Raw genomic sequence first — 21,465 nt, 5'->3', positions numbered from 1 at the left:
GCGGGGCAAGTTGGAGGGTGGGGGTGTGGCCTTGACCAACTGCCACTTTTCTCGTTGAATGCCATGATGTCTCTCTCTCATGGGTTGGCCAAATTCTCTGGGCGGGCAAAGCAGAGAAAGGCGAGGTAACCTTGCTTGTTATGACCTCATAACGAGCAAGATTCCAGAACTGCTCATCTGAGCTTTCATTTTCTCAAAGGCAGAGCAGGATACCCAGGGCTCGGTTTACACCTATCGCCATTTCTAGCCAATTGGGGACCATAGGCAGACTGGGGGAATGCATATTAATGTTAAAAATCCTCATAAAGTGAAATTTTCATGCCATGGGACCTTTTAAGAAGCAATAATGAAAATGATTGATAATTATGAAAGGCATCAATTTCATAGTTTTTGGTATTTATTTCCATTCTGGTATCTTTGAAAAGTAACAGTTTTTTCAATTTTAATATTGTTGTTTATTAAAGCCTTTTTTTATGAATGCAGTTTTAATATGGTGTTAAGTATTGATGAATCCTAAATGTAGGTGTAAAATGTTAATTTGCATGGTTTAAGCATAGATCTGTGTGGAAACACTGTTTGGAATTGAGGCCGATTGTGTTTATAATTCTCTCCTGGACTGCATGTATTCACTTCTGCAGCTTATTGTGTGTGTGGCCTTGTGTTTCTCTCATCCAAGTTTGTGAAACTGTCACCGAGGACATATTTTAACTGCGTAAGTGTGTGTGTTTCAGTCTGATGTAAAGCATGTACGTAAATAAAGCAGGGGACAAGTGAAAGCATTGTAATTTACATTTCAATGTACACACTTACGTCTACGTGTACTTTAGTTCATGATTTGACCTATTCTGTATAGTGTGTCATCATGGAAGATAATAAAGATTTTTACCTTCTCTCACTGACTTTGACAACTTTTACATCATCTTCAGTGACATTGACCAATAGCCCGCACAGAGCTCCCTTCAACTAAGAAAGAGAATGTGTTTTATTTAATTGAAGTGGGCCTGTAACTATCTGACTCACCCTTAGGTCAGGAGCATAATATAAAATTATTCAGAATCTTGTACATGCTGTTGCTCGTGCACTCACTCACACTTTTTCTAAGGAGAAAAAAGAGACTTCATTCACCACCCAGTGACCATGAATGGTTCCAGCTTCACTCATTTACAAAACCCCAGTTACATACAGAAACATTTAGGTGCTGACATTCAAGTCCTAAAGGGAAGAAATTATTAGATGGGGTCCAACATATCATGTTATGTTTCTCCAAATATTGTGTTGTAGCTTAGTTTGTAGGCATTAGGCTACGAGACCGGCAATGACTTGCATGTCAATCAAACATTTTCAACAAGTTCTGCTAATTTACTTTCAAGTAATGTTCAAATATTATATTTAAAGCAACTGTTGACTGAAAGCAGACTGTGTTGACCATAAAAACTGTGAATTGAGTGCTCAATGGGTTTGTCATACAAGTGAGCCCTTTCACGTTACACTGTCATCTGGTTCAGTGTGAAATAAAAAATACTGATTAGTGCAGCTTTTAAGTAAGTACTAATCATGCAAAATGGCTTGTTTTATTCTATCATATATGAAGATATTACATTATTGGATTACTTGTATTAATTTAGTAGCATGTAAGTAACAATTTACTGTTGCAGCTGGTTGGGGTTGAGCTTGTTTAAACTGCTGTATTTTTTTTTTATATATATATATATATATATATATATACTGTTGGTGGTTTAATCTATAACATTGCATCATGTTTTGAAAGTTGATAAACATTTGTGTGTGTTAAATCTTATTCTGCAAGGTAACCAATAACTATAGTGGTGGAGTAAAAAGTACAATAGTTCCCTCTGAAATGTAGTGGAGTAGAGGTTTCAAGTACCATAATTGTACAATGTAAACAATCCCTCAGAACTGTATAGTACTTAAGCCAATGTACTAAATTACTTGCCACCACTGGAGATCGGAAAGTACTAATTAATTACCAGGCAGGTGCAGTTTACTGTAAATGTAATGCTAAACTATTATGGGAAATGTAGGAATCAGCCAGAATCAACCAATTTTGGAGCTTGACCTATACAAGCAACTACAAAATATCTCAGCCTCTGCTCAACAGATTTTGACCATTCTTCCTTTAATCTGTCTCTTGCGAGTCCCCTAACTTTATGGCTGTGCAGTGCTAAATAACTGCATTATTTTTTATAATCTGTACAACGCTGTCATGGTTTGTTTGGGAGGACTATAAATGTAAGGAGCAGGAGGTTTTGATATGTTCGCAGCTCTTTCAGGTGACATTCAACCCCCCATCTGTGCTTCTTTGAGGGGTCAGGCATGGCCTTCAACAAGCACCAACACAGACAGAATAGCTAATGATAGAGGCAGCAGAGAAAATGTCATTTTAACATGGTTTTTCATTTTATGTTCCCCTAGTAGAGACTGAGATAGTGTTATTATTATGACGTTCTGTGTAAAGAGTACATATGTCCTTGAATGTGTGCATACGAGCTACTAATGGATTTGGTCCGGTTCACATGTAGCACTGGAATATGCTGTCATTTCATCACAAAAGTATAGTTCAAAATATGAGTTAAAAGGAATTAAAATGTTTCTCTTAACAGTGCAGAAATTACCCTGTAAGGACAAATAAACCAAATCAAAATCTTCTGCTGCCTTTCTTCCAGTGCATAAACATATTCTAAATGATCATTACAGCTATTAGATAAAGCAGATGAATACATCATAAGTATCTTTGTCATTGATATAGGCTACAATGTCGTCTCATACAATTCACAAAACAAAAAATTTAACATCCACAGATAACTCCTGTTTCATACTAGCATACTATAAATGTAGTATAGGATGCAGAGATATACTGTAACAAATATTTTTATATATATATATATCATCCCCACTTTAGTGTGCTGCTTTCTTTAAATATTAATATTTCTACTTTGATTGTTAAATAGAAACTCTTACCTTAGGGAAAAATATGGCACATATAATGCAGCAACAAACTGTTACTAATTATTTCAAACCGATCAACTGAAGTGTAGAAATTCTACACTAGAAGTTATTGTTGGTTTTTGCACAAACTTACCTGAATGTGTCTCATTCTTTGTCGTGAAAACTGTCCAAACTGCTGGTCCCTTCCAGTTGATAGAACTGTACAAGCAGAGGAGAAACCAGTAGGGAGAACAGACATCCGTGCAGGGGAGTGACTGATGAAAGGAGGTAGTGAAGACTAATATATGTCAGATGAGAGTGAAAGGCCAGCCTATGGCAGCTTAGAAGCAGGAAGCACAAAGCGAATGACAGCATCCCCTTTTGTGAGCAGCAAGAGCGCAGACATTGGTCTTTGGTAAAGTATTTGCGCAGGTAAGACTCATTGCTTTTCACCTTCAGGTATTCAAACTGTTGATGTGTGGAATGACAATAGTGTTGATGACGTCACTGAAAAGTTCAAGGCTGCAGACAGATTTATTTTGGTGAAGATTACACAACAGAGAGCTTCACTCACTTCATAGAGAACGTATCATATTCAGAAGTCAATGATGGCGAGAGGCTCAGTAAATAAGTGACTTGGATGTACGGTTGATTAATAAGGATAATTTCCTTCCCGGTAGTAGCCTATCATTTTTAAAAGGCAAATTCATCCTGATGTGTGAAAGTGTAAAACCGATTATGTCTACCTGTGTTATAAAAGGCAGTATGAAGTGCTCAAATTTACTGTTCTGGTGTACTATTCTTTTCCTCTTACTGATTCATCAATTCCTGTTTCTAATTTTCCATTTACTGTGCTTTTATAGAGTAGAGGTTTTGAAGATGTATTTGTAGATCTTCATGTATTTGTCTAGAAATAATAATAATTTTAATTTGTATAGCGCTTTTCAAGGACTCAAAGTTGCTTTACAGGGCAAGGTAGTAAACAAAACAAAACAAAACAACACAACATTCAGGCACAGATAAAAAGGAAGGGGGCGTGGGGTTACGGATAGGCAGAGGTGAAGAGATGGGTCTTGAGGAGGGACTGTAAGATGGTGAGGGACTCAGAGGTGGGGATCTCTTGAGGGAGGGAGTTCCAGAGTCTGGGAGCTGCCCTGGAGAATGCTCTGTCCCCAAAACTGCGGAGGTTGGACATGTGGATAGAGAGGAGACCGGCTGAGGTGGATCTGAGGGACCGTGAGGGTTGGTAGAGGGAGAGGAGGTCAGTGAGGTATGAGGGGGCCAGATGGTGGCGGCCTTTGTAGGTGAGGACCAGGATTTTGTAGGTGATCTGGTGGGAGATGGGAAGCCAGTGGAGTTTTTTTAGGACCGGAGTGATGTGGTGCCAGGATTTGGTGCAGGTGATGAGTCGGGGGGCTGCGTTCTGTAGCAGTTGGAGTCTGTTGATGTAGGTAGAGCTGATGCCAAGGAGAAGTGAGTTGCAGTAGTCCATTCTGGAGGAGATGAAGGCGTGAATGAGTCTTTCAGCATCGGGGGGTGTGAGAGAGGGTCTGATTTTGCCGATGTTGCGGAGGTGAAAGGAGGAGGTTTTAATGACATGGCGGATGTGTGGCTAAGGGAGAGGGTGGAATCAAAGATCACGAGATCATCAAGGTTGCGGGCCTGGGGAGACAATGGTGTCGTTGATGGTGAGAATGGGGTTATTGATTTTGTTGAGTGTGGATTTGGAGCCTATGAGAAGGAATTCTGTTTTATCGCTGTTGAGTTTGAGGAAGTTGTGTTGCATCCAGGTTTTAATAGCTGACAGACAGGAGTTGATGTGGGAGAGGGGAGGATTGTGGGGGGATTTGGTGCTGAGGTAGACCTGGGTGTCATCGGCTTAACAGTGGAAGTCCAGGTTGATGAAGACTTCCACGGACAGCTCAGGTGGGACACAGATACTCCCTGTATTAAACCAGCCTCTTGCAGAGTTACTTTTTGGGACGAACATTCAGGAAATGATAGCCAGGCTTGAAGCCAGCCATAAAGCCTCAGAGCAGCAGTCAGGGTGCCGCCAGTGGGTTCGGCAGCGTTGCTAGCCCACGGAGCACTAAGGGGATTGGACCGCCAGTTGTGATCCCAGACCTCCTCACCCATTCCCACTTTGGGCCGGCTGGTCTCACTACCTTGGGGAGAAGCCAGCAGCACCACGAATAACCCCCTTATTTCATCAATAAAGGGCTTTCATTTTGTATGGCCTCAAAAGTTTTTCTTCCCTGCACTTTCTAATGCTCAGGTTGGTTTAGATGGGCACTTTCCTCCCTGAGTGAAGCGAATAAGGGGAAAGCGGTGCATGCTGGCCGCTCTTCCACAGCTGTTCACCTCATTAGCGAAGGTTATATCACGTGCTGCCCATTACTGTTGATTTAGTGCTGGTTATTCTCAAACAAATTTGCACAGTTAAATAACATGATGGAAGTTCATTGCTATTAATCAGACTAATTTTATCTGTTCAAAATGTACCTTAAAGGTTTATTTGTTAAGTATTTGATACTCTTGTCAACATTGAAGTAGATAATATGCTTGCTTTATGCAAATGTATCTATATTTATTATTGGACACCAATAACACAACAAAACAGTGTGGTCTAGACCTACTTTATCTAAAAAGTGTCCTGAGATCAGAGGTGTCAAGTAACGAAGTACAAATACTTCATTACCTTACGTAGAAATTTTGGGTATCTATACTTTACTGGAGTAATTATTTTACAGCATACTTTTTACTTCTACTTCTTACATTTTCACGCAATTATCTGTACTTTCTACTCCTTACATTTTAAAAATAGCTTACTTACCTGTACTCATATTTCAGTTCAGCTTGTTTTCATTCCGGCTCGTCATCATTCAAAAACACACACAAAAAATAAAAACTTTCAAAATCGCTCCATCCGGATATAGTGAATTTGATTGTGGTTGGATGAGAAGTATAAACATAGCTATTCCGACACCCTATTGGTTTGTACGCGATCCATTACACCTGCACAAACCCAGTGCTAATACGCCACCGGTGCTTTAACGACGTTAACCCTTGTGTTGTCCTTCGGGTCCCAGTGACCCGAAGGACAACACAAGGATTATGTACTTCCGTTTACTTTATTGAGAATTGCTCTCTAAAACCGGTTTCTTTTAAAGTAAGTAAGTAAAGTTTATTTCTAGAACACATTTAAACACAGTTTAAGCTGACCAAAATGCTGTACAAACAAGAACTAAGGTGCTGTATTAACCCTTGTTTAGAGAGCAATTCTCAACAAAGTAAACGGAAGTACATAATCCTTGTGTTGTCCTTCGGGTCACTGGGACCCGAAGGACAACACAAGGGTTAAACGTTATCTACCAGACCGAATAGCAACGCTGATTTCGGTGCTTTATTTAGGTGCCACTTAAATGACTGCGCTTCTTTCTGATGCTTCGAAAACGGACGTAGAAGGAACTGAAACATCGCCGCACAGGACGCTAGTAAACATTACACTCGACAGCAGGTAACGTTAGCCTACCGTTAGCTAGAAGCTGGAGTAAACACGGTTAAAATGCCGACAGCTAAACAGTGTAAAAGTGTGTCTGTATTTCAGTGGAGAGGATTGTAACACCAGACTGTAGCTGCCATTGTCTTTCCCCCTTACATCAGGGGTCTTCAACGTTTTTTAAGCCAAGGATCCCTTAACTTAAAGTGAGATGTAGCAGGGACCCCCTACTACATATTGTATGAAATTAAGTTGCATATTAAACTGGGCCTACAATAACTGTTAGGGCAACCTAAAGCCTTCTTACATAGCCTACCTTTTTTTCATAAGCTATTAAAATATTAAATGTATTAATTATTTTAATGTTATGTGGCACAGTAAATCTAGGATTAACTGTATCTGTGGGCTGATATTTTAGTGACTACCTTACCTATAGGCCAGTAAGCCTATCATCAGTGGGAATTTACATTTGCTAACATGTTGGAATTATGTTAAGGCATTTTAATTTTTTTCTTTTAAAGACTCTTATGACTCTGAGGACCCCCGTTGAAGATCTCTGACTTACATTACTTTTACTTTTATACTTGAAGTAGTTTTGAAACCAATACTTTTACTTAAGTAAAACGCTTGAGTTGATACTTCAACTTCTACAAAAGTCTTTTCAAACCCTAGTGTCTATACTTCTACTTGAGTAATGAATGTGAATACTTTTGACACCTCTGCCTGAGATAAATGATGTTATGATTTGACACTATAAATAAAATTAAAACAATGACAAATATTGTCCAGAAACCCTCAAAGCAGTGCTCAGAAATTCTGTTGAAGTAACTGTATATCCAACATTAACAATGTTAGGCTTAATGTGACAACATACAAGTACTGATTTATTTTACTGTGACCAGCCCTAGGGGCAGCTGCCTCTTACCCTAAATTTAGCATAGGAAATCCAAGAGTACGGATTTGAAAGTAGAAAATCTGGGTTATTGGAAAAAGGCCTGCTTTGAAACAAATGTCTCACTGGTTAAAAAATTGTAACTGTCCTGTCACAAACAGAACCATAGACTTTGTATAAAGTAACTAGAACTGTAGTACAAAAATGTGTATAAACAATGCACACAAACCATTTCTGGCTCATATAAAGCAGTGTGTGATTTAAAAGCAGTAGTGCAGTGGCTCAGATGCAGTTCTCAGAGCAGACAGAAACTTTAGCCCAACTCAGCACGGTCTTTAGCAAGAAGCTGCTTTCACCTGTAAATGATATGTATCAACTGAAACGGTCCAATATTTTGTGGCAATCTTCAACAACTTTGAAATGTGACAATCTGGATGGTCCATAGCCTGTGTGCATCATATCTATTCTATCAGAGGTGCACGACACTGATAGGACGGATATGATGAGTCAATAAGATCACATGACCACTGAGTTTATTTCAGTCTCTGTCTCGGTTAGCTTCTCAGCTTCAGGGGGCGCTCTGACTGTGAATACAGCAAGGGCAGCAGTGTAGCAAGTCATGGATGAAGAGATCACACTCCACACAGAACACACTGCGACATGATGGACAGGTGAATATCTAGAGACAGACAGAGAGGGAGAGAGAGAGCAGATAAATCAAGATGGATAATGGGACTAAAGTTGCAATGAATAAATGAATGCAAGTACACATTATTACATTTAATATTAAAATGTATATATTAGGGCTGTTAAAATTAACGCGTTCATAACAAGCTAACGCAAATTTCTTTAATCACCACTGTTTCAACGCACAACTAATGAACAAATGTTCTGTGATAAAAAAAAAAAGTGTGATTAATTAAAAATAATAAAACAGCCCTAATATATATTAATCAATCCAGCAATTTATTATTGCAGTTCCACATAGTTGGGGGACTCATAGACAGACTTAAAAAAGAATATTCAAAATTGAAGCAGCAGAGGCCAAGACAGCTCTAAGACACTGGATTTTTTTGTTCCTATAATGCAACACAATGGTGTCTCTATTAAACCTTCCCTTCCTAGTAAATATCTAATAGTTTATTAGACTGCCATAGTGGTAGTAGTACCATACATCTAGTTTGTAATGCAGGCATTTTGTTTACTGCAAGATTACTGGTAATTGTGACAGTAAATATGATAAAGATCAGGGTGGCCAAGGCATTAAAACAGACTATGGAACGGCAACGTCCATGGTTCACATCTGCCCAGGAACCTGCATGTCATTACCCATCGCTCTCTTCCCTTGTTTCCTGTCATCCCTCTACTGTCATTAGCTGGTACTAGCAGTACTGTTGGTTATTAGAATTAAGGCATAAAATGCCAAAAAAACATTATAATACTAATTTGTAAACCTAGATCAATTTAAATTATCTGAGCAACCCCCCAGTACCCCTTGGTAACTGAAGACGTACACCCTGGATTACATGTATCTCTGGTTGGAAATAACTGATACACCATCATCAGCATTATTTTCTCAGACTTGGAAAAGATCCTTCAGAGTTACAGAAGGTATTTTACAACAGTTTTTTACAAGCCGAATAGCACTTTCTGTGACGCGTAAACGGGACTTTTAAAAATATGGGGAGTGAACCTTTAAAAGGGAAAAAGTATGTTCAACCATCTAATGGCGTTTTTCCATTACATGGTACCTGCTCGACTCTACTCTGCTCGACCCAGCTGCAGTGCCCCGTTCTCCATTTTCCATTGCAAATTTAGTACCACATCATGCCTGAGGCGAGCGTGGCTGGTCATCATAGCGACGCCGCAGGAAACTGCTGTGACCTAACGCGACACACACACAGACCGTCAAAGGTGTGTTGTTTTTGACTCTCGGCATGCCAGAAGACTAATTTTGTTTCAAAAGAAGCTGGAGGCAGCAAAAAAAAAAAAAACACACCGCTGGCTAAACTATTTAAAAATGGCAGTTTTGTTCAGGACACCCCCGTCTGTCGCTAGCAATGATGATGCAGTGATTAGTGATGATTCTCTTTGACCAATCAGTAGTCTGCAGGTTTTCACGTCACCTTTTGGTATCTGCTTAGCTCGCGTGGAACCTGGACAGAGGTGGTACTAAAAAAAGTACCCCTAGCAGGTATCAAGGACTTTTTTTCGTAATGGAAAACCAAAAAAGGCGAGTCAAGCAGGTACCATGTAATGGAAAAACACCATAAAAGGCCTCTACAGTTTCAGACATACACTCAGCTACTGTACTTACACTTTTATCTTTCAGCTCCCCTTGACAAGCTTGACAGAACCTGAAACCAAATCACAAGAAGTTTAGATACACAGCAGCACAGTATCTGCGTGTGATTGCGTGAGTTTATAAGAGCTACCTGTCTTCTTGAAACTCCTCCACAGGACTCTCTATAAAGGCTTGGAGGGGGAAGAGGTGGTGGAAAGATCTGGCGAGATGGGGAGCCGACACCAGAGTCAAACCTTTGAGAAAACACACCACACACACCAGTCAAAGCTACTTCTATTGGTTTAAACACAGTATTTTAAAAACAGCAAAAAAAGAACTAGTGTACTTTTTTGACATCTCAAGAAAATTAATCATAGTTTCCTCTAATCTTACAATGACATGCTGTACACACACAAATAGACTGTATCCTTCCATCACACATACCACAGACTTTACACTCTACGGGAAGCTCTGTGTACTTGGCGTGGCACTGCGGACAGAAGTATCCTCCCAGAGACAGACCTGGTGCACTGCTGCTGTCCAGATGACTGGAAGACACACACACCAGAAGCAGCTCAATGCAAAGAAAATTCACTTTACCTTTACTTTAATACACAGTGGCTGCTCACTTCTGGCCAAAAGGGTTTAAAAATCACAGTATTCGACTCACGACATGCTGAATGAAGGCTTGGCATCCTGGTCAGTCAGAGAGGCGGTGGTGTGCTGAGGAAAACCTGAGAAAACAAGTGTGTGTGAGAAAAATATTCAACAGGTCCTCATTCATTTTCTTAATGGTTTGATGAGGAACAAGAATTAATATATTTTATGGAAGAAAAAAACATTTTATTGGTGCCTTTAATGTCTAATAAGTATTGTTGGGTACCGAAACGCGGTGCCAATAGGGCACCGGTTCCAACGTAAACGGTAGTAACAAGACCGAATAAGAACGAAAATTTTGGGGACTCATTTCGGTGCCTGACTTTTTTTTAACCGTCCCCTGGTGTTCCGGCGTCAATTTGCGTGACGTCAGTGCCACTACTCACACATTTGTTGATCAGAACTGATAGTGAGAGGATCAATGAAGATGCCAAAGGCAAAACACTCCCAAGGTTTGGCTGCATTTCACATCTAAGGATGCAGACTCTGCGACATGCTACAGATGCCTTAAACCAATGTCATGCAAGGGAGGTAACAAGTCGAATTTGATGAAGCATCTGGCGACACATGGAGTTTATTTAAAATCCGAACAAGGCACCGTGTTTGATAACCTACGTGACGCAAGGCCAAGCACTTCAACAGCAGCAGCCAGTGTCGGACTTGCCGGACAAATTGAAGAGAGTCTCAGCCCTGCCAGTGTGGTGGTGGACATCACAGATGATGATGATGACAGCAGCTGTTCCTCTTCGGGTAAGTCTAGTAATTTAATGTCAACCGTAAATCTTGCATGTCAAGTAGGCTAGCAAACACCGTTGCCATTCAACAGCGTGTGTGACAACATGTGCTATGTCCTATAATATGTCCCGAAATAAAAGGGTATTGTTTTTTGACAAAGTTTCGTTTTTTTTAAGCACCGGAACCATTTAAAAAATACCCGAGTAGGCACCGGTATCGGATAAAATAGGGAGGGACTGTTCTTAGCACATATTGTGCTTCAGTATTTAGGGCAGTAGGACGGTGCATTTGGGATTGAGCAAAAATAAACTATAGTGTGTGTTTTCGTGATAATGATGGAACACATGGGATTTGTTGATTATAAGAAAAATATATTATATTGCCAGCCTTATTGTTTAAGAACAAAAACCAGGGCTTTCACCATGTTACCAGTGGGATTTTACATTTGGATCCCTGCAATTAAAATAATTGCCAAATGTATCACTTTTCGCTAACCTTGATATCCTAACTTGGAGATCAAACAGAATACAAATTTCTCTTTGACATGTTTACCCACTTTGTAAGATGCAGTCCTAGGTCTGTGATGGAGCTGATTCTTTACCAAAGATGGAGAAAGATAGAACCACATCTGAATACTGACCCATGCGTATTAAAGAACATTCAGATGAGGAGCTGGCTGGAGGAGGTTTGACATGCAGCATCAGCAGCTCTTTGAAGTGGCTCTCATCCAGGATAACGTGGTACGACCCGCCCGTCTCCCTGGTCAATACTGTACACACCCTGACCTCTGCTGACAGGCCGATTACAGACACGCGCACTTTCAGAGACTTTAGGGTCTGACAGAAAAGGAACACGGTTATTCATAACAGTATTTTTTCTTTTCTTTTTTCTTTTGGAGCATAAGAGAACGACAATAAATGTGGGGAAAGACATGGTTACATTAACATTAAAGCATTTATTCCATCTATCTATAAATCTGGATATCTCAGTTAAAGGGGTGATAGAATGCAAAACCGATTTTACCCTGTCATAGTTGAATAACGACAGTTCGGTGGGTAAATAGGACATACATAGAAGCTCAAAGTCCCACTGACACCCCTTTACTATGAAAATCTCATATTTTGAAACTGCCGCTGAAAACGGGCGAATCCCAACAAAGCTAGTTGCTTACGCAAGCATCTCAAAATCCGGAACCTTAAGAGAACAGTCACGCCCCAATATTTACATAGGCTACACAACTGACCTGAGATCAGGTAGTCTTCTGAATCTAGCTAGGTCACGCAGATCTCTGCTATTCCATTACAAAATTCACTTCTAAAACTTTTTTATGCGAGAAATCAACCATATAAAGCTCAAATATGGGCCGCTTTACGAAAAAGGATGGCTAATTGCAAATTTTCTCCGACTGTGTGTCGGAGTTTAGTGCCAGTGTTGGTGCTGCCTGGGTTGCTACATTGCCACCCTGACCGCAGTGTCAGCGAGCTTGTTACGTCCGCAATCTTTTACCGCAGCCCGCAGGTTCCAGTAAATCTTATAATGGGTATGTGTGTTGAGTTATTTAAACAAACAATCGTGGAAATAAAGCCTCTTGTCCGCGAGTCTCATTGATAGAGCCGTGGTGAGATGGAGTCCATCAATGAGAGCTAGCTAGCCTCCTCCTAACTCTGACATTCACAAAAATACATTCAATTGAAATTGAAGTGTTAGCTAAGCTTTGTAAGACCTTGAGGAACCTGTAATATTCATGCCGTGACGAAATTCAAACTGTAAATATACTTTAGTCATGCGAAAGTGAGCAAGCTGCGATATTTCCCCATTGTAATGAATGGGACATATAGCAAGCAGCTGCTCGTCCTACAAAGACGCCTTGTGTTCATAAAAATGCCTTAAAATCAAATCGGACACAACGGTTAGCTTTATAAGACATTGGGGAATTATGTAATATAAGTGGCGTGACGAAATTCAAACTGTAAATATAATTTAGTTATGGCGACAGTGTAGCTAGCTAGCTGCGGTATTTCCCCATTGTAATGAATGGGACATATAGCAAGCAGCTGCTCGTCCTACAAAGACGCCTCGCGTTCATAAAAATGCCTTAAAATCAAATCGGACACAACGGTAGCTTTATAAGACATTGGAGAATGATGTTGTATAAGTGGCGTGACGAAATTCAAACTGTAAATATAATTTAGTTATGGCGACAGTGTAGCTAGCTAGCTGCGGTATTTCCCCATTGTAATGAATGGGACATATAGCAAGCAGCTGCTGGTCCTACAAAGACTCCTCGCGTTCATAAAAATGCCTTAAAATCAAATCGGACACAACGGTTAGCTTTATAAGACATTGGGGAATGATGTTATATAAGGTGGGCGTGCGAAATTCAAACTGTAAATATAATTTAGTTATGGCGACAGTGTAGCTAGCTAGCTCGCGGTATTTCCCCATTGTAATGAATGGGACATATTGCGCAAGCAGCTGCTCGTCCTTACAAAGACGCCTCGCGCGTTCATAAAATATACCTTAAAATCAAAGTGGTGTGACGAAATTCAAACCGTAAATATATTATAGTTATGCCGGCAGCTGGCCGCGGAGCCCGTAGTGCAGTATCCACAAAGGGTGACTTTGCCCTGGGTATGGAGCCCAGCAGCGCTGCCGCTTCGTCAGACTGTGTGGAGCTCCTAAAGTCCGACACGTCTTACCAAATTTGCAATTAGCCATCAAATTTTGTAAACGGCCCATATTTCAGCTTTATATAGTTGATTTCGGCGCGCCTTCAAAAGTCTCAGAAGTGAATTTGGTAATGAAACATTGCAGTGTCTGGAATATGAGATTCTGTCGCTTCTCTAATGTATGTGTATTGGGGATTCGCTTAAACCAATCAGCGCGCGTCTCTAATGTCTGCGTATGGCAAGTCGCTCAACCAATCAGCGCGCAGCTCATCTAAATATTCATGACCATACCATATTTGGAAGAAAAGCTCTTGTTACAAATAGAGCCAAAACACAGGGATGCATAAGGGCCAATAAAATATCAACCAGGCCATTTTCAGCCCAACCAATGTTACATACCCCATTAGGAGACCATAAGGAACAATGTGAAATACCCTATATAATCATTCTATCACCCCTTTAAGTATCTGCAGTAAAGCAGCAGCACATGCGCAGTAAAGCAGCAGGGGCGGGGAGTTGCTGAATCCCAACAAGGCTCATTGATTGCAGTTCACCAGGTACTGGTGTCTTGCCAAAAACTCATTGCTGTCTACCCTACATGCAAATGATGAATTACTGAAATTGTTGGGTCTTTGTAAATTATAGAGTGTGATCTAGACCTACTCTATCTGTAAAGTGTCTTGAGATAACTCTTGTTATGGTTTTATACTATAAATAAAACTGAATTGAAATAGAGAACACGCTGAATCTCTAGATGAGCCGCAGCTGAGCCGCAACATTTGTTACAGGTTGGGGCTCTCTAGCACATTGTTTTGTTGCGCACATTTCTCCGGCCATTCTGCACGCTGCTCAGCCGGGTTCACTGCTTCTACCACCAGGGCCACATCACCTAAAACTACCACGATGTGAGACTGCTACTCGAAAAAACCAGACACGTTGAACCGCAGCCTAACCATAACTGATTAAACCTGCATAAAACACAAATTACAAAATAACACACATTGACAAGGCGCTTTACTTATGCTATATATAAAACCGTCTGTGACCGAACAGTGCAAGATCTGCTTTTCAAATGTTTAGTAAGTAAAAAGAGATGGATTATCACTCAGCACAATGTACTTCAAGGTGGAGATTTTCATCTCATATAGCATTAATTCTGGATAGTTTAATGCATCATAATTTAATTGTAGTATTTTGTAAGTAGAATCTGAATCTGCAACGTTCTCGGTCAGGTAAATGTACAGTATCTCACAAAAGTGAGTACACCCGTCACATTTTAGTAAATATTTTATTATATCTTTTAATGGGACAACACTGAAGAAATGACACTTTGCTACAATGTAAAGTATTAAGTTTACAGCTTGTATAACAGTGTAAATGTGCAGTCCCCGCAAAATAACTCAACATACAGCCATTAATGTCTAAACCGCTGGCAACAAAAGTCAGTACACCCCTATGTTAAATTCCCATAGAGGCAGGCAGATTTTTATTTTTAAAGGCCAGTTATTTCATGGATCCAGGATACTATGCATCCTGATAAAGTTCCCTTGGCCTTTGGAATTAAAATAGCCCCACATCATCACATACCCTTCACCATAACTAGAGATTGGCATGGTTTTATGTCAGTTAGCCTAATAGCTAGTTTGATTTGCATTGAGAGATGATTTTATGGAAAGTACCCCATGCCAATCTCTAGGTATGGTGAAGGGCATGTAGACATTAATGGCTGTGTGTTGAGTTATTTTGAGGTGACTGCACATTTATACTGTTATACAAGCTGTAAACTTAATACTTTACATTGTAGCAAAGTGTCATTTCTTCAGTGTTGTCCCATTAAAAGATATAATGAAATATTTACTAAAATGTGAGGGGTGTACTCACTTTTGTGAGATACTGTATGTTTTCCTCTGAAGTACAAGTACACAGTAAGTCAGTAGTATAGGCCTACAGTTGCATAATAAGTGCTTTGGGGTCCTTCTATAAGTTATTTCAGAGTACAATGGTTTTGAAGAAAGCTGCAAGCAGCAATACAGGTGGCCAAGCAATCGGCCCATTCCAAACAGGTATGTTTTGAACGGACACTGCACTAGTAATTTAAATGCCAGATACTCCGTAAGCTTAGCAACTGAACTGCATACCAACTAAGACAATGACTGTGCACCCATAATCAAGGGTTCAAGGTGTGACTTCACCTTAATCAGCTCACAGATGTTGGCTGGGTCACATGTAGTAAGGCTGCTGAGGATTATCAGGATCTCCCGGCTTGTATGTCCAGGCATGTGCCTTCATACAAAGACAGATACCAGGTGAGGGACATTCAGTAATATTAAAAAGGAACCAATCTAGAACATAAACACCTGCAAAACCTACTTGAGGGTCTGTATGGCCAGGTTGAGAGAGTTGTATATGGATGGCTCTCCTAAACACACAGTGTCCACTGCTTTCTTCAGAGCAGCAGTGTGCTTCTTTGGATTTCCTGGTGGTGAAACAAGAAAACACATCAACCGCTGGGTGAAGGGGGTCAGCTCCGAAGTGAGCATCTGAAGCAGGAACGGTTAATGCCATAAGAATTTCAATAAAAGGGTGGAGCCTTGCATTCTCACCTGCCAGATCAGTAAGCTTCTCAGCCCTTTTATTCTTCGTGGTGATAATGCCTAGCTGAAAACACATAACATGTTGTTAGGCCACTGGCAATCTGGTGAAAGTCCAGTGCACATCTATATTTTAACTTCCCCATTGCAACAAAATCAACAGTACCAGTTGAGTTCTATGTCATTGTTATCGGACCAAATCACCTTAGACAAACCTAATTTTATGTTTAGATAATGTATCTCTGCTTGTTGGAAAGCTAACTAGTGGACGACCAGCTGCTACAATCTCTGTCTTGTTGTAAATTACAGTTTTGAGACCTTCTTTATACATCCATATTATATGCATTACTTTACATTATTTACATGATTTATTACTTGATTTTATGAGACACAAGTGATTATTGGTTTATCTACATAATCTAATTTAAAATACTGGCAAATGACACCTGATACCTTGAGATATGCAATTGGTTATACAGAAATGACATTACTGGTTCTGATTTAGTGCATTGCTGATATAATATAGTTACAGTCTTGGAAAATCAATCAGTTTAGAATCTCCATCTGCTGTTATCTACCTTCTTTAAGGTTTTGGCACTTGGTAGCCATCATCTACATCATCGATTCAGGGACATTAGAACCTGTTAAATGTAATTAATCATACTACGGTAACAACTAATGAATATTTTTATTACATATTCATCTCTGGATCATTTAACAATTGGTCTTAATTGACAAATGAATTGGCACCATGGTCAAAAGTAGTAGCAGTGCAGTGACAGGTCCGGGAACCCTTCACTTCCTCTGTACTTACAACATGATGGTACAGACCTACACTCAATACTTGTATCTTTATACAAGAAAAAAAACACTCTCCAGTAAATACACCTGAACCTGCTGTGTTTAAACAAGAGCTGAAGGGATTTAAATGCAAGCGTAAAACATGCACAGAACTCATGATTGTATAAACATACCTGACTGATGGGGTTTTGGTCAAAATACTCATCAACAAAAGTTTCCAACAGCTGAAGAGGAAAGAAGAAAGGAGATGGTGCTTTACAACTAATCATACCAAATGGTTGCTGGTAAACAGTGTGATGGGTCTGCTCAGACTGATCTCATGAAGTGGTGTATGTATGACACGCCAATTCGTATGCCATTTTGGCGTGTTATCAAGGCGCATAATCACTTTTTAGCACGTTTATCAACGCAATTCGTCCGCCACTGACCTACATTACGAGTGAATTTTCGCCGCAGCGAGTAGTATAAAAGGGACGTAGGTCCGTGTAAGGAGGTTGGTTGGGGTGGTGGATGGGTAAAACACAGGACTTTCACCCAGGAGAGCCAGGATTGCGTTCCGCGTGTGGCGATTTTCAGCCTTTTTTTTTTTAAAGCCTTCCCCAATGTTTCTTTCCTAAACCCAACCGTTTATCGCCAATGTTTCTTTCCTAAACCCAACCGTTTGTTTTCCTAAGCGTGTTTTTGTCTTTTTTTCTGTGTTTTTGTCGCTTTTTTTGTTACTAAAGCCTTTCCCTGTGTTCTTTTCCTAAACCCAACCTTTTTTTTCTTTTCTTTTCTTTTTTACACGCGTGACGTTGTTCTCGCGATAGTACGTCACGTTCTCAACATTCAACGTGGCGACGCCACGTGGTGGGTATGTTTACATCTGCTATAGCCTATACAGCGTAGACATACACGTGGATAGCTGAAACTGCGTACAGATAACACGCCATTTGGCTTTAGGAAAGTGGCGTGTATGTTTACGCAAAGTCATGATGCCATGTTGGTCTGCTACAGAATTTACCTTTAGAGTAGAGGTGAGGCGGTTTGGTTTCAAGTCCTGGTCTTCCATACTTCTTGAACAGTCAATCACCACATGGAGGTGCCGCATCTAGAGCACATGATATCTTGAAGTATTTTATATGGATACATTTGCAAACATGACATTTTATTTAACTAAAAGCAATTTTCCACACACTGGGCTTTTTACTTGCAATAACCTTGAATACGTTTCGCTCCTTAGACCTTCATCAGGACAATGAGTGAGATTTCTTTTCTTTTTTTTCCTCACAAAAAAAAAAATCCCTTCAACTTGCCAATCAATAATTTTTGCTTACAAAAACTTCTGGATAGAAAACTCCTGTGTCCCATACATTCAATTTAATGGTGCTGAGCAAACAGGGAGGAGGAACAACAGGATATAACTCTAGAGTAATTGTATCCTAAAAGAAGTTTAGAATGACAACTAGCTTCTTCTGAACAACATGCCCAGACAGTGAAAATAACCTCTCACATGGTACGGAAGTAATTGCGTGCAAGGCAGGCCATCTCACTGTGTTCTTTATGACGAATAGATTTATGTGACAAATTAATTGATTGAATAAAAAGGTTCTGCATGAAGGAGAACTTACTCACCATTCCAAGCCTTACTTGTCCATGGCTCTCTATCACCCTATGAAACATATATATATAAAAAAGCATAAAGGAAAACACTCCACAGACAATGTAAGTAGTACATACATTGATTATAGAGGGAAGAGCACAAAAAGAAAAATGCATTTAAAAAGTGCAATAGAGATTACGTTATGTTATTAAGTTGTACCTCCAACAGAGAAAAAAAGGGCTCAATTACAATATAACAAAGAAGTGTCTAGGAAAATAGAAAAGTCTTAAGAATAATAACTAATCATTCTCACATATTTTTGTATTGTCAGACAACCTGCAACCACACATACACACCTTTTCCTTTTGGACTGGAACAGGATCTCTTCCACTGTGGCTTTTAGTGAGCCAGATTCGTCCTCCTTCAGCACCTCCCTGTTGTAGAATACCTACTTTTTACCATATTGCATCAAATGACATTATCTCAAGTTGAAAATCTCTATAGTTTACCGGTCTTACCATGTCCTCTCATAGCCCCCTTCCCAGCGCTTGGCTCTCTCTGGTTCTTCATCCATTATGTCTGCAAGCCAGAATACACCCAACTCTTATTTTAATAAAACATTACATTTAAAACTGGTTTGTGAATTATTTTTATGCCAAAACTCATTTATCAAAAGATACGAATGATTCCTAAAAGACCGCGTTCAATAGTGTAGGCAGTAACGACTAAAGGGTCGTATAAATACTTAGCTAACGGAATCAAAACAACTTCATGGCAAACATTTTAGGAGATTCTAGCGTTACCATAAACAATAACGTTAGCCAACAGACTTAACGTTAGCCGAATTATTTGATGACCTTACAGTTAACCAATAACATAATGTACATATGTTGTCATGTGTGCCAAATATTGTATACATCAGAACACGCTAATAATTCCTTAAAGACTGTTTTGCCAAGAGTATGGACTAATAGACACAGTTTTGAGTTCCAAGTATACTGAATGGAGTTTGGCATGACCCTGTGCCAAAACAGAAAACATTATCGGATAAAATAGCTAACGCTATCCTTGCAGTAACATAGTCATTTCTTGGCCAGTGATTTACGTTAACGTTACTCAAAGTTGTTAAAAAAAAGCTACCTAAACTTTAACTAACGTTAAAATAAAAGCTAACGTTATAGCAAAGCCGGTCTACTTTCTTATTAGAAATTATTTGGTTATAGTTAGCTTTTATTTACAGCAAGCTAGCTAGCTAACAGTTCAGTTTAAGAGCATCATTAGCTAGAGGTTGTTTAACTAGCTAGTTAGCTAATGTTAATTACTGCTACTAACGTGAACGAAGTTATGATATGTATCATCTAGTTAATACCTTAATATTGTGCGTGATACAACTTACTTTCTCACTATGCAAGCGTTCCGTTAGTTAAAAATCAGTTGTAGCTACAATAAGGATCCCACGTAACTTCTACGCAAGTCCCGCCCTACGAAGCAGCTCGATTGGTTGGTGTTAGAATGCGATAGGTCAGGGGATAGGATCTGTACAAATCGGGTGACGTTACCCCTGCGTAAGCATGGACAGGTGGCCAATAGTAGTGTGTGATGCTATTGAAGGGCGGGTCTTGTTTTGAAGTTGCGCGGTAGACCCATAGCTATATTAATTAATTATTATTTATTATTACTGTCTTCCTCTATCACTCTGTCATCGATGTATTAAGAGAACGGTATTAATAGAAGGTAGACCCATTGGTAGACCGCCCCAACGCAGAATAATTTCCTGTTTCTTCTTCTTCTTCTTCTTCTTCTTCTTCTTCTTCTAGGATTACGACCATGTATACGCTGCTAAACGTATTACTGCCCTCCACAGGTCAAAGTTTAAACTACATTATTACATACAGTCCTGCATCATGCAGGAATTCAAGAACTGCCTTAGATATCAGTTGATGTTTCTCACAAAGATAAAACCCACAGTGCCCCAACCTCAATCTACACACTTTAACTGAGTCCTTACGGGAACAGAGATGTACAGAAGCAGGTTGTATAGAGAAGTAGTGCTGTCTACCCCTGCCTTCTTTTTCCCACCCTTTGTTTTTTTTTTTTTTTTTTTTTTTTTTTTTTTTTTTTTTTTTTCTTTTTCCCCTACTATTTTTTTTTTTTTTTTTTTTTTTTTTTTCCTTTTTCTTACCCCCCCCCCCCCCCCCCCCCCCCCAACCCAAAAAAACAAAAAAAAAAAAAAAAAAAAAAAAAAAAAAAAAAAAAAAAAAAAAAATAAAATTTTCCTACTCTTAAAGGTTCTAGAGCAGCTGCAGAATCAGAACAGATGATGACTTCTATAAATCTGGCTAGACCACATAGGTAGAGCCATTAAGAGAATTGCCATTAACTCAGTAGTGAGAACAGAGCTTGCATTAGAAATGTGTCGGCCAATCTTCAACCCAATCTGCTCCACGTACACCCCAAACCCAGCTCTCCCACTAACTGGATCTCTAGATCCATCTGTAAAATCAATTGAAGTGCTCTCAGTGATTGCATTAAGATTATCCATTATTATATATTTTTCCTGAAGAAAACCAAGCTCAATATTCAATTCAGGCAGACCCATAGGGCATTGGTAACCATCTTGTATGTTCTACACTACCTCACTGTTCCATTCCCAGCTACCTAGCCAACTGATTTATATTGACAAAAAATTATTATTACCTTCAGCCTTTTAACAGACACCTTGCTGGGAAGGCATGATTACCCACTAAGTTTTACCCAGTACTGTAACCCTAACTTAATGCACCTTAACCATAAGGGCATGTCTCCCATT

The 21,465-nt window shown here is 39.6% G+C and overlaps 1 protein-coding gene across 2 annotated transcripts; it reads right to left on the bottom strand.

Moving 5' to 3' along the window:
* Window positions 1–7,259: 7,259 nt before the first annotated feature.
* On the bottom strand, window positions 7,260–20,196 carry gtf2h2 (general transcription factor IIH, polypeptide 2). 2 transcript variants are annotated; one of them, XM_039804304.1, is made up of 15 exons: window positions 20,053–20,196; window positions 19,175–19,235; window positions 19,013–19,090; window positions 18,689–18,725; window positions 18,078–18,164; window positions 17,248–17,298; window positions 16,286–16,340; window positions 16,053–16,158; window positions 15,875–15,965; window positions 11,654–11,849; window positions 10,292–10,355; window positions 10,066–10,169; window positions 9,773–9,875; window positions 9,655–9,694; window positions 7,260–8,016 (listed from the first exon to the last, which is right to left on the bottom strand). In XM_039804304.1, exons 2-15 carry the CDS (start codon window positions 19,228–19,230, stop codon window positions 7,906–7,908), a joined length of 1,179 nt encoding a protein of 392 aa, XP_039660238.1. In that variant the 5' UTR covers window positions 19,231–19,235; window positions 20,053–20,196; the 3' UTR covers window positions 7,260–7,905. The 2 variants fall into 2 exon arrangements, with proteins under 2 accessions (XP_039660238.1, XP_039660239.1); XM_039804305.1 differs by having other exon boundaries at window positions 20,026–20,154.
* Between the last annotated feature and the right edge of the window lie 1,269 nt (window positions 20,197–21,465).

Source organism: Perca fluviatilis, chromosome 6 (genome assembly GCF_010015445.1).
Source record: "Perca fluviatilis chromosome 6, GENO_Pfluv_1.0, whole genome shotgun sequence".
NCBI lineage: Eukaryota > Metazoa > Chordata > Actinopteri > Perciformes > Percidae > Perca > Perca fluviatilis.
This window is presented reverse-complemented; position numbering and strand designations above follow the sequence as displayed.